A 17,611-nucleotide genomic window follows, 5' to 3' on the forward strand; every position below is an offset into this window, starting at 1 on the left:
TTGATCGACGCATGTGACTATAGGACTCATTCCCTGGGTGATTGTAGGTCTGTCCAATACGTCTGGTTGGCCTGTCCGTTTATCAGTCCCTCCTTCTGTCTGTCTGACCATTTGAAGGTTCGTGGCCATTCATTCATATATTCATCAAGGCCATCTGTCCCTCTGCCCGTCTTTCCATCCATCTGTCCGTCTTTCCATCCATCTGTCCGTCTTTCCGCCCGTCTGCCCGTCCATCCATCTGTCTGTCTGGGAATATGTGAGTCTGTCCATCTGTCCATCTGTCCGTCCGTCTGCCTCACGACCTGGGCTCAGCCTTATCCCTCTTAGCCAGTGTGCGGCAGTTATTGACACAGTCCCAGATAGTGAGCTCTGATAGAAGACAGTGTGCGAGTGGATGAGCCGCCTCACCTGCATGGAGCCAGGATTTGTCCCCCGAATGTGTGTCGAGGGGTGTGTGGTTTACAGAGGGATTATTAGGAGAGGATGGGAGTTCTAGAGAATGGTATTCGCATACAGTGGCACCGTGCAATAGTTCGTGCACCAATTCACCAGCAGTATGAAACCAGTTGGAAAGTCGACTTTACTTTCATAAAGGCAGTATTCGGTAGGTATTGATCACTTCGAGATCACTGAGAGCAAGCACCTGCACGCGTAAATGTATCCAATCCAGTTCACTATACAATTGATTGTAAAAGCAAAGGAACTTCCGGCACTTACGCCCTGATGATGCCCGTTAAAAACATGGCTCTAAATGTGTTACGGTGTAAAATGATATCAGGCATCCCGGTACAAAAAAAGTGATGCCCTATGTAAGATGATGCCAAGATGAACAATGAGCATATTCTGTCGATATCGTACACGTGGCCTGTGGCCATCTCATTTCACTGATGACTGTAAGCGTGCCTCCAATTCCTTATCGGCTTCGAATCGTATTCAAACAGCGACAAGTAGTTCTTTTCAGAAACAGGAAACCACTGACCAACTTCAGTCATCGATAAACGGCATGCCTGAGCCACTTGTCTTCTTCTGTTTCCGACGTAGCGTTAATGGGACTAAAAACAGGCTTATCGATGAGACGGAGAAAAGCCCACACGGCACATACCAACACTCGAAATAGAGGTAAAGTGCACAAACAGTACATCGAAACAAAAAGTCTGTCAGCCTGCGCAACTGTCAGCTAAGCAGCTATCCTACTGATGCATCAAAAGTTCTGTTTTTTTTTTTTAGTTTAGGAATCTTAAAAATATGCATATCATGTAACTCATTGGTCAATTCAACTTATGATCAAAAACTCAACGGAAAAAGAGTTAAAAAACTGTATAAAAATCATAGCAGAGAAAGGCCGGAGAGAAGCAGAAACAGACTAGGTATTGATGGCCAGCAGTAGACGGCAACTCCTCGCTCGACATAAAAAAAAAACAATGAGTCCCAACACAGTCCTTTCCTCTCCCCCTTCCCCTCCAGCGGCTGGTCAGCCGATGAGTAAGAAGAAGGAGAAATGAGAAGAGGTTTCGTGCACACACTTGGGCAATGTTCGTAACCACCTATAGTCGTATTAATCAATACTGAGCGACTATTGTGATATTAGCAACCAGCCAACAGAGTAGAACAGAGTAGTGAAGGACCGGAACAGACTGCCAAGAGAGGTGGTGGAGGCTGCATCTACGGCATGTTTAAAAACAGGCTAGACCAACACACGGCTGCCGAACCTGCTTCCTCACATCACTATTGACCGCATTTCCTAGTCCGGCTCGATGTGAGCGCTGAATAGACCGCTCACTTATATTAAACTTCAACTTCCACTCCAACCACTCAATGCTTGAAGGCCCGTGTACCGACCTGTCGACAGTACCAGTGTCATTCGACTCAGGTCATCGCCGTAGCACCCGGTCCCAATCCCGATCCGGGAAACCCCGGAGGACACAGGAGACGTTGGAATGAACGCTATAATGCACCGTGAGCACCGGGGGTTCGGTGACAGCTTCCGTCCATATCGGAAAACGCTGGCGCTGGAGTCAGTAGTTCCGTCCACTGTGGCCTGGCTGATGACATTTGTTAGCTAAAAAAGACGAGAGCTAGCAATGCTTTTTGATGTCCTAGTTCCTCCCGTAAATCGAGGAGTGTTTTGTTGTTGCATATGGAAATATTTTCATAACTCCACAACGCGACCCATTGGCCATTGTTATATAACACAGCCTAATCAACCAATTATAGTAATGCTTTTCTTATTGGGATCTCTGCGATCTCAGGGATCCTTATACGGAGCCAATCTTTCTTATTATTATTCTGAGGATGTTTTGAGACCCACCTACCGCTTGTCAGCTGTCATCTAACAGGCGCTTAGTGGACACTAGACGGGTACAGCGTTCGATGAAATCACATAAAATATTTACTTTGCTCCTAACAAATTACAAAGATCATATAAATTACCATAAATCATCTAATCTCTATTGCATTCATAAACCCTCAGTCCCGCTGCAGACTGTTTCTCAAACATCCAAAGTCCCGACGTCCCCACACGATATAGCTATCAAACTTAGGCGACCGCAGACTGTTTTGATCCAACCATCAAACGGCAAATCTTATCGTGCTGTTGCCACCCGGTAAATCGGCACCCATGGCGGGGGGGGAGAGAGAGCGGAGGGGGGGGGGGGGGGGGTGCTATCGCTCAGGTTAGGGAGTGGCGCGCTGCAAAGTTCAGTTTGAACAGGAACGGATTCGGGCAAGGCGCGACAAATATTCCAGCCAGTTACGGTAAACAAGAGTGAATGGATACGAATTCAAAGCAGCTAAAAATCCGGACTGATTGCTGTGCGGGGATACCAAACATTGCAATGAATCAGAACTGAATTATGCTACAGATATCAGCAATACCTGAATGAAAAATAAAACACGAGGAACTTTGGAAACGGCAGTGTCAACCAACCACAAATAACATACGAAGTTTGCTCATTCCAGAATAAATTTGTCCACGGCGTTGCAGACGGTTTATCCGGCCGGTGATTGCTCGGTCAGGACCGGACATGCCTCCCCAATACCCTCCAAACGAGAGCGTGCCTTCCACGAATTTGAGACCAGCGGCACCGGTGACTTCTGTGGGTGGACTGGTCGTGAAGAATGCCCGCTCAGCTCGCTCAACTTCCTACCTAAAAACACGGCATCTAGTGTCAGTAGTTCGTGTAGTGCCAAACGCAATGGAATTCTGACGGTGGTATGGTAGTAGCGATTCTCGACTTACAAGGCGCATGCAATGCAGCGTATACGCCTCGACTTTCTGCCAGTGTAAGGACTGAGGTGAGGCTGCAGATGTTGGTATCACCGTCTCGAATTGGCGTGTCAACGAGACCGTCCCCTATTCGAGCGAACAAACAGACTATGGTGGGCCAACCCAGCGCCAAACGCAGCGGAATACCTCATACCTACAGCCCACTGGTCCTGAGCAACAGAAGCCGACAGATGAGCTTCAAAAGCAAACTAGATGCAACGATAGAAGACATGAACGGCGACATCAAGTAGCGTCAATTTTCCTGATAACGCATCTGTAATCAGCTTTTACAAAATGGATTGGAGCTGCGCTGTTCCCACGGGTCTGAAAACACGACCCAAATGACAAATCTACCCCGATCTAAGCCCTTTTAGCGCACGTTTACGGCTGTTTTTAAAGATCCTGTCCGGCTGCTGCTGACCAAAATAGGTCCTGGTTTCCTTCCACGGGACAGTATACTGGTGACCTTAATCCGTGACCCCATCTGGTCCTCGTCACCCCTCAGCTGTGCCCTCAGGCACTGCCCCGGGGCACCGTCCAACCCAACGACAGGGAGGAGGAGCCGGGAGGAGGCCATTCGCGTTCCGACGCTGGACGAGAGCAGGTAAGGAGACAAGGAGCGGCGAGGTGGTACAGAGTTAGAGATGGGGACAATTGGGCCACAGCGTATGCAGAAGGCATTTTATTTCAATTCATTCATTTATATGTACTCAGCTTTGTAGTTAGCTGAACCTTTATATTTTTACAGATAAGCGAACCACACATCTCCAAGATGCGGATCTTCGTTTACCTGACGGCTCTGCTGGGCCTGAGCTCGTCCCTGCCTCACGACACGACCTATCCGGACACGGACGGAAGGTCGTTTGTAAACTTCAACATCAGCCCGCCGCGGAAATTCACCAACCAGGGTAAGTTAAGGCAAATGAAACCTACAACATTGCGAGTTGCGACTACAATCCAGGTGAACAAACTGTGGTCTTCCGCCGTCAGTAACATAGTAATATAGTGTGTCAATGTGCTCATTGTGTGCGGTGTAGAGCACACAAATGAGAGCATGTTTGAGAGTTTCCACGAAAAACAGCGGAGCTGCCTCATGACCCACATCTGCCGGTTTTCAGCATTCTCTGAATCACGTTCTAACCTCTTTAAGTCCGCTTTCAGCGCTCTTTGAGTCATCTCGTGACCCCAATAAGCCCATTATCAGCGCTCTCTAAGGCTCACCCTCCCGTTTCTGTCCGTTTTCAACGCTCTCTGCGTCATGTCCCGACTCATTCCTTTCCGTGTATTTCAGCTCTCTCCAAAGCTGAGGCGTGCCGAGACCCGTCTGGGTTCACGGGCTACTGCGTGGCCTCGTCCGCGTGTCGGGCCTTCAATGGCACACAGGGCGCCCGCTGTCCCAAGAGGCCGGCAGGCACCGGCACCTGCTGTCTCGGTAAGATTCGCTGGACAGTGGACAGTGTGGTCTGTTTGCTGTCTTGGTAAGAATGGGATTGTGATCTCTGATTTTGGAATTGCTGACTCTGCTTTAAGACTCCGATCATGATGTTGAACGGAGGCATGCACATCAGTGTACTGAGGTGTTATTCCCGTTTCAGTGGACCGCTGTCCGGTGGCGCCACCTGCGGTACCGGCCGGAGGGGCCGTCATCACAGCACCCATACCAGGTAAAATACCAGTAGGCCAGAGCTCACATTACTTACAAATGTGGATGATAACTCGAAACATCCTTCCCATTTAAACTGGACCCAAGGAATCCATTCTGAGCACTGAATTGTATGAGAGAGCTTTATCGACTAATTCATTCCTTTTTTAGAACACATGACCTCACTTGACCCCTTAATATGTCCCCAGGCAGCGGCAGTGCGGTGGGGACCGAGGTCCAGTTCATATGACCTCACGTGACCCCTTCATATGTCCTCAGGCAGCGGCAGTGCGGTGGGGACCGAGATCCAGTTCATCTGTCAGCCGGGCCTGGTCTTTGAAGGCATCCCGGAGGTCATGGTGACCGCGACCTGTGACGTCAGAGGCACCTGGTCCCCGGCCGTCATCCCAAACTGCGTACCAGGTATGTCAAATAACCAAGGTCATGACGTGGGAAAAGTTGTCAGCTTCCATTTCTACACCTTTGAGCATGTTTTCATGTTTTATGCTCAAGCCTCACACCGGGGTTTGTGAGGCAAAAAAACAAGGACTGGTCAATGATCATCCATTTCCAGACATTAGATGTCATTTGGCTCATTTTTTTTTCTCGAAATGAAGCAGATTTGTACGCTATGCCTGATGGACCATCCGTGACCTGACCCCTCCCCCTTACAGCGCCCCCCACGGTGTGTGTGTCGGAGCCGCCGTCGGCGCCGGCCGACGTCCTGGTTTCGGACGGAGGAGACCGGTTCATCGGGGCGCTGGTATTCTACGTGTGTACCTCGGGCACCTTTGGAGACGGCCGGGCCATCACAGCAGCCCGCTGTGGCGAGGACGGTTTGTGGAGACCCGAGACACTGCCAGAGTGTGTCACAGGTGAGGCATTGAGACACTAGTGAGACATATAACCGGAGACACTGCCAGAGTGTGTCGTAGGTGAGGTATTGAGACACATAACCGGAGACACTGCCAGAGCGTGTCGTAGGTGAGGTGGTATACGGAGAAATTCCATAAATAAATAGCGGGAAGCAATAAAGGCCGTGCGGTGACAATAACAAATAACGCAATGGAACAGCAGAATCAACGACGGAACGATTGCCGACCTTGAGAATGGCATGTGTAAGATAAAATGCCCGCAGAAATGCACCCTTTGTGATATGTGATAATTAGCGAAGAAAAGTTGTTTGTCACAATTGTCACATTGTACGACGGAATGTCACATTGTAATTGTCACATTGCCTGCTCCGCTGTTTCCACCACTGACGTCATATCTGTGTAGTTCCAGCTTCACCGACGGAATGTTCTGTTTCCACCACTGACGTCATATATGTGTATTCCAGCCCCACCGACGGAATGCCCTGCTGTTTCCACCACTGACGTCATATCTGTGTACTTCCAGCCCCACCAACGAAATGCTCTGTTTCCACCATTGACGTCATATGTATCTGTGTACAGTCTGTCTTAAAAGTACCGCGCAAAGTGACGGTGGATCCATCAAGCCTGACCGAGAAAGGGCCCGTTTTAATTTAAAAGTCACCGACCAATTGACCTAGGGAATGGACAAGGATGCCAATTGCTTCGGTGACCCAAATTTAGCAGGCCCTTGCTCACTCAGGCTCGATGGATCCACCGTCCCTTTGCGCGGTACTTTTAAGACAGACTGTACTTCCAGCCCCACCGACAGAATGCTCTGCTGTTTTCACCACTACTCCGCTGACCGCTGTTTCCACCACTGACGTCATATCTGTGCATTTCCAGCCCCACCGACGGAATGCTCCTCCCCTCCCCCGGCGGCACCGGACGGAGTCCTACAACACTTTGACGGAAACCTGACCATCGGGGCTCTGTCGCTCTACACGTGCGCCGCCACGGGGATGGTGTTTCCGTCGGGAGCCAGCTTCCTCTTGGCCACGTGCCACGAGGACGGCACGTGGCAGCCGGACGACGTGCCGTCGTGCGCCCAGCCCGTGGCTACCCTCTCACATGGATACTGACCTGGTGAGTTTGAAGTGGGTCAGGGTCTTGATGGTTCGGATATTCAAAAAAAAGGAGACTTCCTTATTCTTTTGCTAGCGGAAAAGCATTGGCCCCAGTGCAAATCCTTAAAATGCATTCTGTCGTGAATCCTTACCTTAGCATACTTTACTCATTCTCCAAAGCGATAGGTAGACTGTACCGCATTACATTACGGCTTTGCGGCGCAGTCCATGCTCCAGATTTCAGAATGCCACTCGATATTTTCAAGCAAGCCGCCCATAGTGAAATCAGAAATTGTATGAAACATGTGTCAGTGAATCGATGATAAGCAATTAAAAATGCAAGCAATGTCTAAATTCGAGCAAAGACATCAGCTTGCAGTGCTATTATAATAACGGTGTGCTTGTTTTGCAGCCTGCTGCCGTGTGCGGCCAACGGAAAAGCCAGTTTTACTAGCACCGAGCTTCAACCGAACGAAGAAGAACCTGGTCAAAAACTACGGAGGAGACAACTTTTCGTGATGTGGGGAGGATACTTTTGCTAAGTGCCATTATCATTTTGTGATGTACATTCCTTGTGTCGTATGTGTAAATATGTGCAATATGCGAATAGCATTGCTTACATGTGTAAATATACATTTTGATCATGATGACAGTGGCCTGTGTGACGCATCCAGACAGTGGCGGCGGAATAGGGGGTGCAGGGGGTGCAGCTGCACCCCCATCGAAAAACATGGAGGTGCAAACATATCTTTTTGCACCCCCAAAATCCGTTCAAGGGGCCCGTCGCACCATCCAATACATTTCTCCTGAAAACCAGTGATCGGGAAACGAACACTGATGTGGAATCATCCGGGATGTCCAATTATGGTCAGGAACGCCCCATGCTAGTCTTTGGGGCCCCCACACCGGCTAGAAGTGTCCCGAGCCGCGTTTGGTGCTCCACGCGGTATCTGAGGGCCCCACGATGGCCTCAGAGGGCCCTTTTATGACGATCTCTGAGGGCTCCCACTTGAGGGCTTTGTCCCCTGGGGCCCTATAACGGTCACTAAGGGCCCTCATGACGACCGCTGAGGGTCCCACAGAGACTCCAGGGCCCCAAGGAGACTCCAGCGGCCACGCTGGCCTCTGAGGGCCCCTATGACGGCCTCTGAGGGCCCTTACGATGATCTCTGAGGGCTCTCACGACGAACTCTGTCCCCTGGGGCCCTATAACGACCACTAAGGGCCCTCAGGACGACCGCTGAGGGTCCTACAGGACTCCAGGGGCCCCACTGGTCTCTGAGGGCCTCTACGACGGTCTCTGAGGGCCCTTGTGACGGCCCTAGACCCAAATCAAGTCTGATGGTCCATTTGGCTTCAGACGACCCATAAAGACCCTCAATATGGCCAAAGACCCTCATGACGACCTCTGGTGATCCTCTCGAAGGCATCTAAAGGCCCTCACAACAACTTCTGAGAACCCCAGGACGGTCCCTGAGGGGCTGAGGGCTCTGACGACGACCTCTCTGGGCCCTCACGATGGTCTCTAAGACCCAGCGCAAGCTCCAAAGGCCCACACTGCCTGGCGTCTGAGGGTCCCACGACGGCCTCTGAGGGCCTCGACGGAGGCAGGCTCCAGGGGCCATGCTGACCTCTGAGGGCCCTCTTGACGGCTTCTAGGGCCTAACGAAGGTTTCAAGGGCAAACGCTGGCCTCTGAAGAACCCTACGAGGGCCTCGGAGGGTCTCAACTCAACGCAGGCAGGTGCCAGGAGACATGCTGGCTTCTGAGGGCCCCGCAGAGTTCAGATTCAGATGATCCATCGACCTTTGTGGACCTTACGAAATACGAAGGTTTCCGAGAGCTCACGCAGGCTCCTGGAATTCCACACTGATTCTCAGGCCCCATGTCGGCTTGTTGAGGCACTTTATCTGCTCTTGGTGCCCCGTCGCCGACCTCTGAGAGTCTCAATGTCAGAACTTATGGGGCCATGGGCCCTACACCGGCTTTTATGGCCCCTACATCGACTCTTGGGACTCATGACCCATGAAATGTGGGTCTAAGCGGCTTCTAAGAATCCCCATGCTGGTTCTAGTAGCTGCCAGCCGAATATTAGGTTAGGGCTCACACGCGAGCTACTGGGACCCCGTGCATACCCCAGGGGTCTACCTGCCTCTAAGACCCCACACATACTTTTGGGGCTCAAACGTTTGCCCCTGAAGGCCCCACTGAGACCCCTTTCCTCTATTCAGTCCTCCATACCAGCTCTTTAGGCTAAACATCGGCTCCTGTGGCCTCCATCCCGGCTTTGGAGGGCCTCCATATACAGGCTTTTTTTGGGGTCCGATGCCGGTTTCTGAGAGCCCTCAAAAGACTTTCGAGCCTATACTGCCTTCTGAAACCTTTCAGCAACTTTCAAGGGACTGACCCTGATCGGAGGGCTCATTCAGTCTGGGGAGTCATGTAGTTTTCTGGAGGAGTCTCTATGTGGTCGGTTTCCAAGGGGCTTCTAAACACGGTCTTCTTGGAACGGTCTCGTAGGGCCCTCAATGGTCCACTGCGGATCCAGAAAAAGTGGTTTGAGACGCTGTGGGTGGTGGCTAGACTAAAAGATTAGCCGATAAAAACTAGCTGCATTTGCTTCTTTTTGCTTTCATTATTTGAGACAGGTAGGTAGGTACACTGCAATTTCAAACCTTTTACAGAACTTGTGTGTATGGGGAGAGTTTTCCAAACTCTTCGTTTTTCATAAATAGTCAATAAAAATCACTAAAAAAAACTGAAGGGGGCCCAAAACTTCCAGAGGGGCCCCTTGAGAAAACTTTGCACCCCCATCCAAAATTACCTTCCGCCGCCACTGCATCCAGATGAGCATTTGCGAGAAGATTATGCATACACTCAAAATGCGTGCATATGTAAGAAATAAATCAATCCACACGTCACGCCAAAAATAGTTAATGATCCAAAGCACACATATACCATTCTTGTGTGCAATCGTAACAGTGCTTGAAAGGTCGAGGAGCAACACACAAATGCAAATTGTCGAATAGAATCAACTTGCAGGGGCCCGGGAACGATTTTCAAGTTGGGGGGGCGAGCCTAAAATGCCTTATGTGATGCATATGAATCAGTGGCGTAGCTGGGGGTCTAAGGAGGCACGTATACCCCCCCCCCCACATCGGGATAAAAGGGACCCTCGAGTCCGAGGGGCCCTGCGGCGCCATTTGACCGCTGAGGGTTAACGATGGCCATATTTCTACTCAGAAGGGCCCCATGGGGCTCGTTAGAGCACCTCATGGACCCTAAATAGGCACACTAAGATCTCCATAAGGGCCCCACGCCCTCTTCTGAGGGCCTCTTGTGGCTTTTAAGGGCACCTCGGTTGTCTCCAAAGGCCCGTTACTGGCCTCTGAGAGGTCTCACCGGCCTATGAGGGGCCAGTTCTAGGAGCATTTCCCGCCTGTGATGGTCCCACACTTATTTTTCTGAGGGCCCCATAACGGCAACTGTGGGACCCTCGTCGGCGCCTATGAGGGCCCACACCGGTGTCTCTGAGGGTTTCACACCCCCAACTCTGAGTGCCTTCACCAGTGCCTATTAAAGCCCTATATTGGCGGCTTTGAGGACCCAACCAACAGGGGCGTATTTAGAAAATCGCGAAGGGGGGGGGGCCAAGGGTTTGGAGGGCGCCACCTCACCCAAGGAGGGCGCCATACGGTCGCGAGATAAAAAATCGCTCAGTGGGGGTTGGGGGGTTGGGAGGCGTTTTTTACCATGCCACCAGTTTTTTTTTGCGTAACCTCGTATAGGTCGTGCTGCATTGATTTTGCATCGTGTGTATTCTTTATACTCCAGGTCACAAAAGGTCAAGTGTTCTTGAAATGCTGCGCCGAAGGCGCACGAAATTTTTGAAAACAACCTTTTCCTCCGCTTTTTAGGCACGCCTTTTATACGATCACTGTTCAAAGCTCCTCTCGCTCTTTTACCAAATTTGAAGGTGTAAAAAATACCAAAGGTTTGGTCGGGCCGCTGCCACACAAACTGTACAGAAAGCTTGGCTCATGGGTGTCGATGTATAAAAGTTTATTGGCGGTGGCATATCTACGCACCAGATCACCGTATCGGATTGATACCGGAGCGCGAGATGCGTAAACATCATCCAAATTACCTCAGACCAGCCTTCATAGCCTTCTCACAGATGCATACAGTGTACCCACATAACCAGTTTCAATCACCGAAACTTCAGATGCCTGCTGTTGCGCCCGAACCTGTTGACAATACTTAATCGTAATCCATATAGATGCCATGATGCACGTAAAGTAGGATCAATCCGTTAAGACCAAAGACGTGTTTTATGCATCGTAGAGCGTAGATAGTTTTGGTAGGTATAGATACTTCATTCATTGTGCTGAATGCACGTTCATTTGTGGCAGTGTTCACAGGCAAGACATCAACTATGTGCAATAGAACGACTAAGTTGAAAAACATGCCAAAGGAGTAAATAAATGATAGGAGGGCAGCGATCAACGGATGTTGCCAATAGGTAGAAGGGCTGCGATCCACAGGAGGGCACTAATAGGTAGAAGAGCCCCGATCAACATCCCGAGTTTCGACAGTAGGGCACCGATAGGTAGGAGGTTGGCGAGCAGCAGGAGGGCGCCAATGGATAGAAGGGCAGCGATCAACAGGAGGGCACCAATAGGTAGGAGGGCGCCGATCAACAATCAACAGGAGGGCGCCACCAGGTAAGAGGGTGGCGAGGAACAGGAGAGCACCAATAGGAGGGTGGCGATCAACAAGAGGTCGCCAATAGGTGGGAAGGCGGTCATCAACTGGAAGTCGCCAATGAGCGGAAGGGTGACGATTAAAATGGGGGTGGCAATGGTGAGGAGGGCGCCTTTGCTCAAGAGGATGACACGAACAGGAGGGCGTCTGTGCGGAGGGCGCTGGTCAACAGGAAGGTGCCAGTGGATAGGAGGGCGGTGATCAACAGGAGGGTGCCAGTGGTTAGGAGGGCGGCGATCTACACGAGGGCGCCAATAGGAGAAGGGCCCCGATTAACATTCAACAGGAAGGACTAGGGAACCAATAGGTAGGAGGGCGGCACTGAACAAGAGGGTGCCAAAAGGGAGAAAGGCGGCCTTCAAAATTTCACATCATAGGTAGGAGAGCGCCAATAATTATGAGGACGCCGATCAGCAGAAGGGCGGCAATGTGTAGCAGGGTGGCGACCTACAGGAGGGCGCCTTCGGGTGAGAGGGCGCTTATTTACAGGACAGCGGCTTACATAGGCGACCACCGTTACGCTTAGAGAGCTACAGCCTACAAATGTGGTTGGAGGGCGCCCGAGGGAGCCCTCCAACCGTATTTGGAGGGCGTATTTGGAATGGGCGTCCTCCGAGGGCGCCCTCCATCCGTATTTTCCCTGTAAACACATTCGCGATTGGAGGGCGCCCTCCAGTCGCGATTGTTTTTCGATTCGATTATATCACAATTGCATTTGCGATTGGAGGGCGCCTTCGGCGCCCTCCAATCGCAAAGGGCGCCTTCGGCGCCCAAGGGGGGGGCATGGCCCAGTGGCCCCCCCCCTGCCTACGCCCCTGCCAACCAACACCTGCACATCTACAGGCCATCCACTGGTGACTTTTGAGGGCCCCACACCGCCGACTCTGAGGGCCCCACCGGCGTCTGACAGTACCATGCCGGTCTCTAAGGACCCCATGCCGGCCTGAGGACCCCTTGCCGGTCACTGAGACCCCCTGCCGGCTTGAAGAGAGTTCGCGTCAGCAGCTCTAAAAGCCCCACACCCGTCTGTAACGGCTCCACACCACCGTCTATGAGGGCCCACAGCAACGCCTATAACCCGCGCCCTGGTGGGGTCTGTTTATAACGCGACCTGGTGGGGGGGGGGGGCTATTTTTTGCCCCCCCTCGTATCTCCGAAACTACTGGACGGATCCGAAAAATTCAAACGGCGTTCGAAAGGCCTGTCAAATTTGTCGAGGGAAACCAAATTTTATTGACCTCGGGGTCACCGATGACGTCACAGGTCAGGTCAAAGATGAAATGTTTCACCGTTCACGGGTCTTCTAGGGAATGCGCTATAACACCGAGGAAAACGCATTTTGTCGGGAATCAACGATAGGGCGTCAGTTGCCTAGTAGATATGTTGCTGTTAGAGGTCACTGGTCATACCAGGTCAGGTCACAGGTCAGGTCACCAAAGGTCACCAAGGGTCACCACATGAACCCAACTTTACTAAGGTTATGCGATGCATGTTTTATGGCCAGTTTTTCATTTCCAACTCAATGGTGTTGGTTATAAGACCATCAGGTACGGCTTAGGTCACTTTCTGGTGGAGGTCAGGTCAAGGTCAGGTCAAAAAAGGTCAAATTTCAAAGTTGATATTTTTGCATAAAATGGGTATTGATTCGATGCAGCTCGTCACGGGGAGTCTAATGGTGCTCTTTGTTTTGCGCTACGAGGTCTAGAATTGCTGAAAATTGAGTTTGAAAATTTGACGACATCAATTTTGAACAGTTTTTTCGCTATAACTTGGCCAAAAAAAGAGGTATCGATCTCAAATTTGGTATGTAGATAGAAGGCGGTAAGGACTATCACACATATTCCGGTTTTTTTCGAAATTCAAAAAACTTTTTGGATTTTTTGGCTATTATATTCAAAAAATCTATTTTTTGATTTTTGGGGGTCAAAATCCAAAAATTTAAAAAATCCGAGATAGCAGTTTTGTAGCCCTGTCCATTCTACAGCTTTTATGTTTGAATCATTTTTCTGTATTTGCAAAGCTATAGGCCTGACAGCTCTTCCCGCGAAACCCTTTTTTGGGTCGAAAACGGCAGAACATGACGTCACTCTGACGTCATTTCCGGCTAACCTATCATAGCCTTTGGAAAAATTTTTGGTCACAATGTGTAAAATTGATGTCCGGGAGGGTACTGAAAGTTTGGTGACGATCGGCGCAGTGGTTCTGGAGATATATCGAAAAGTCTGGAGGGGGGGGCAAAAAATAGCCCCCCCCCACCAGGGCGCGGGATAAGGACCCTCATCGGCGCCTCTGAGAGAATCACACTAGCACCTCTGAGCGCCCAGACCGGCACCTGCATGGCGGTTCCACACCGGTGCCTCTAAAGGCCCCTTACCGGCGTCTCTGAGGGCCCTACGCCGGTGATTCTGAGGGTGCTACCGATAACCGAAGGCATCACACAAGCCCTAAGTGTTGCTGAGCTTTAATCCCATACCGGCCCTCCGAAGGCGCCACGTCAGTGCACTCATTGCCCCACACCCCTCCATCACACCGGAGCGGGTAAACTGTGTTATACCTATAGCAACGATTTTTACCACCGTTGTACGTTATGTATTTCTCAAAGTTGACCAAGCTGGTGCAGTATAAAATCTGGCCTGCCAAACTTATGGCCAAGGTCAGGCCCAAATCAAAGCGGGATGACAATAGCAGATGTTGTCAAATCGATACTGTATCAGCAGAAACCATTCAGATGGCAAGGAAAATGCCGTGTGTTGATGTGTAGATGTATAAAAGAAACCAGAAGGAAAGAGGTCCGGAAAAGGGAGGAAAGATCTTTTCTCGCTGCCTCAATGTTGAGGGGGCGCCGCCCCCTCGGCTCCCAAGTTGGGGGGGGCAAGCGCCCCCGCTGCCCCCCCCCCCTGTTCCCGGGTCTATGGAATCAAGCGGAAGTGTAGCAAACCAACTGCCTGACAGAGCGAATAAACACGCTCCAAAGTGAAGAAGAATCTACATATCTTGGGATAGGCGAGACAGTTCAGAAACACAGCTAGGATAGAAACAAGGCGCAACAACCGAGTCAACAACCGAGCAGCCATGGTTCAAAGCGAACTACTGACAACCCGTTCAATGTTCTCTGCTGGTGCAATGATGCGAGATGCGCACGGCTTTCCACGGTTCAACACAGTTTCACGGTCAGTTCAACACAGTGGACTGGAAAATCTCGCAATGTCACGGAGGTAATCAGCAACACACACATGGCAAAGGCGAACCGGTGTCCATAAAAATGTTAATTTCAAATGTGCTAACGTCCACAGGCGCAGCCCATAGGTATCAGTTCACACAACCGTCTGCAAGGTACGCCGACCACAGTCTGGCCACCCCTCCCCTCCCGCTAGTAGGGGGTACTGGACCGGGCTATGTCTGCTGATTTTCCCCAGCTCATGAACCGGCCACTCTGGTCGACGTCGACTCAATATCTAAACTGGACCGGACATGCAGCAGGAGATGCCAGCACCGGAAAGGGCAGGGCTTTTTGAAATGCACGTGATCAATGCTGTGCATGGAGAAACGTAAGTGCATGCAACCAAATGTTAAGAACATCAGCAGATGTCATCATCAGAGCATAAAAATGCAATAGGCATGGGTTTCATATTGAGTCAAACGTATACTTAGGCAGTGTAACTATAATAAATGACAATAATGTAACTAAGAAGTAAATGTGAAATTGAATGCAAAGAGCAGATACAAAGTTTTATCCTTTTGCAAAGGGATAATTACTACGAGTTTTCGACGCATGTTTCAGGCTGCTCTTGCAAACCAATTAGAAAGTTTAGGGCGACAATAGGCTTACAACGTCCCTGGTGAGTAGTTCGAGCACTTTCGCGAGGTTTTTATCAGCCAATGCAACGCAATGTGCTAGGAAGTCTCACAACTTTGTGGAGATGCAGTAGCGCTGCACAAGGCAATACTAGCGAGGATCGATGGCCATCAGAAGAAATGGCAGTGTGTACTGAGAGCAAACGCTTGATTCGCCAGTGTAAGTGATCGTCAAGATCGCCAACTCAACAGCCAATAGCATGGCTCAAAGACGGTTGAAGAATTACACGGTAAGCAAAGCAAGCAAGCAAGCAAGGCAGCCGGCGCCAAATATCAAGGTCCGAGCAGAGTCGAACATGACAGAGTGTAAACAGAGAGATAAAAGACGAAATAGAGGCAGCGTTAAAGCTTCTCGCAGCATTCGCTGTTTTCAGGTTTGCGTATTGGTATGCCCCAGACCTTCAGTCATTTAAGCACAGATTAGTAGGAGCTATCCCTGATAGACTTGTCGAGTATGTGTAAGATGTATGAACACTGTTATTGCTATTTGCTATTCTTTTGTGAGAGCACGATGTGGTCAATATCAGTCTCAATGGTGGCGCAACACTCCAGGTAAGTGCGTGTATGTCATGACGATGCATTCTGAGATTGACAACTGGCGCGCCATATGAAGCAGCAGGGTTCCTCCCGTCCTTCCATCCGTCGAGCCTTTTCCTTGCCGACTGGTGGTAGTGGATGGAACCCGACAAGGTGAGTTGACAAGGTGAGTTCACAGCATACAAACACACAAACAGGCAACTTCAAGCATAGAATATTTGCCACTGATGACGAATGTCGATATTGCAAGCCAAATGAAAACAGAGACTTTATAACGGCTGGAATGAAACTGCAACACCACTCGATGAGCGTAAGTCAGAACGGAATCGATACTCGCCAGGCGAATGGCAAACATTTGAATTCAAATTCCAATCGTAACCTCCGCACCACTTACATGCCCCGTCACAAACCGTCGCGCACCCGACAGGTTTGTGTGCACTTTAAAACCCTCAAGAGATCGGGTCATCAAAACAGGTGCAAATCCACCCTGCCGACCGAGCGTCTCCACTACCCGGTACCGACGTATCTGTGACCTTAATCTGCCGCTCCCTGCCCCCTTCAGAAGACCTAATCATAATCAGATTATGCTGGCCCTCTCCATGGACAGAAGGAGGGGACACTTGGTGGTTGGGTATGGAGACTCTGAAAATAATCGCAGATGTTTCACAGCCACAAATGAATGGTCATTCAATGAGTATTAGTGACGCGACCTGTGAAACGGCCTTGGTGCTTGTGTACGATCACAGGATTATGAATAACCATAAACGCAACATCCTTGATTCTTCCTGCTCATTCTATTTCAGAGACTAAATGGCACTGTACGGTATAGCCTTAGGTATAAAAACTCCTGCAAACTCCCATGTTTTACTATCGCTCAAAGCGCCGTAAGATCGATCGGGACTCCGGTTCCGCTCGTCGTAACAACTTTCGACGTTTCGACATGAAGCAGCAACCAACTTGAATCAACAAACATTGGGACTCGAGTCGGGAGCCCCAGCGGCTGTCCACTACCCAGTGTCAGCTGCCTCATCCTAGGAATATCCCCCGGTTTTCCAGGTTCCGATCTGATAAACCCCGGTGACCCGATTTCCGGGCCTCCCGACCGCACGGCTGACAGCGCGGTGACCCAAATGGCCCAAAGAGACCCATCGCGTAAACACGGAACTGTCCACTCCACCCCTCACCCCACCCCTGCTTCATGAGGGGGCGGGGGCACTGACAGCTCACTCAACTAATCCATTCGGGGGAGCTCCAGCCTCCAACAACATCTCGAGTCTTTTGAGGAGCGGATAATCCAGACTTCAATCGCCTGGAGAGCTGTGCCAGTTCCGTAAACACTGAGATCGGCCCGCGACCTGCCCCGGACAGAACGAGGCGCAGTGGGCGACCGGCGAAGGTCGGAGCCGTACCAATACTGATGAGAAGATGGAGGACGAAATCACAAATTGTTTGACGAGTCTTACTTTTCACAATCAAGAGCATTGCTGAGTAAAAAGAAGTGACAATCGAACAAAAGATTTCATTTTGATTAAAACTACCATCTTTTCGAAACAACAGCGGATACCTGCAG

At 50.5% G+C, this 17,611-nt stretch overlaps 1 protein-coding gene across 1 annotated transcript; it reads left to right on the top strand.

The window, feature by feature from the left end:
* The first annotated feature begins 3,846 nt into the window (after window positions 1-3,846).
* LOC122369995 (sushi, von Willebrand factor type A, EGF and pentraxin domain-containing protein 1-like) lies at window positions 3,847-7,532 on the top strand. Its single transcript, XM_043345209.1, has 8 exons — window positions 3,847-3,869; window positions 4,014-4,173; window positions 4,557-4,697; window positions 4,861-4,929; window positions 5,187-5,330; window positions 5,582-5,782; window positions 6,665-6,904; window positions 7,298-7,532. Exons 2-7 carry the CDS (start codon window positions 4,038-4,040, stop codon window positions 6,898-6,900), a joined length of 927 nt encoding a protein of 308 aa, XP_043201144.1. The 5' UTR covers window positions 3,847-3,869; window positions 4,014-4,037; the 3' UTR covers window positions 6,901-6,904; window positions 7,298-7,532.
* The last annotated feature ends 10,079 nt before the right edge of the window (window positions 7,533-17,611 follow it).

The sequence above is a fragment of the Amphibalanus amphitrite genome, unplaced genomic scaffold (assembly GCF_019059575.1).
Source record: "Amphibalanus amphitrite isolate SeventyFive unplaced genomic scaffold, NRLGWU_Aamphi_draft 001088F_arrow, whole genome shotgun sequence".
NCBI lineage: Eukaryota > Metazoa > Arthropoda > Thecostraca > Balanomorpha > Balanidae > Amphibalanus > Amphibalanus amphitrite.

Coding starts and splice junctions, on each gene's coding strand:
- LOC122369995 (XM_043345209.1), top strand. CDS start 4,038: ATGCGGATCTTCGTTTACCTGACGGCTCTGCTGGGCCTGAGCTCGTCC. Junction 4,698..4,860: donor CACCGGCACCTGCTGTCTCG/GTAAGATTCGCT, acceptor TTCCCGTTTCAG/TGGACCGCTGTCCGGTGGCG. Junction 4,930..5,186: donor CATCACAGCACCCATACCAG/GTAAAATACCAG, acceptor ATATGTCCTCAG/GCAGCGGCAGTGCGGTGGGG.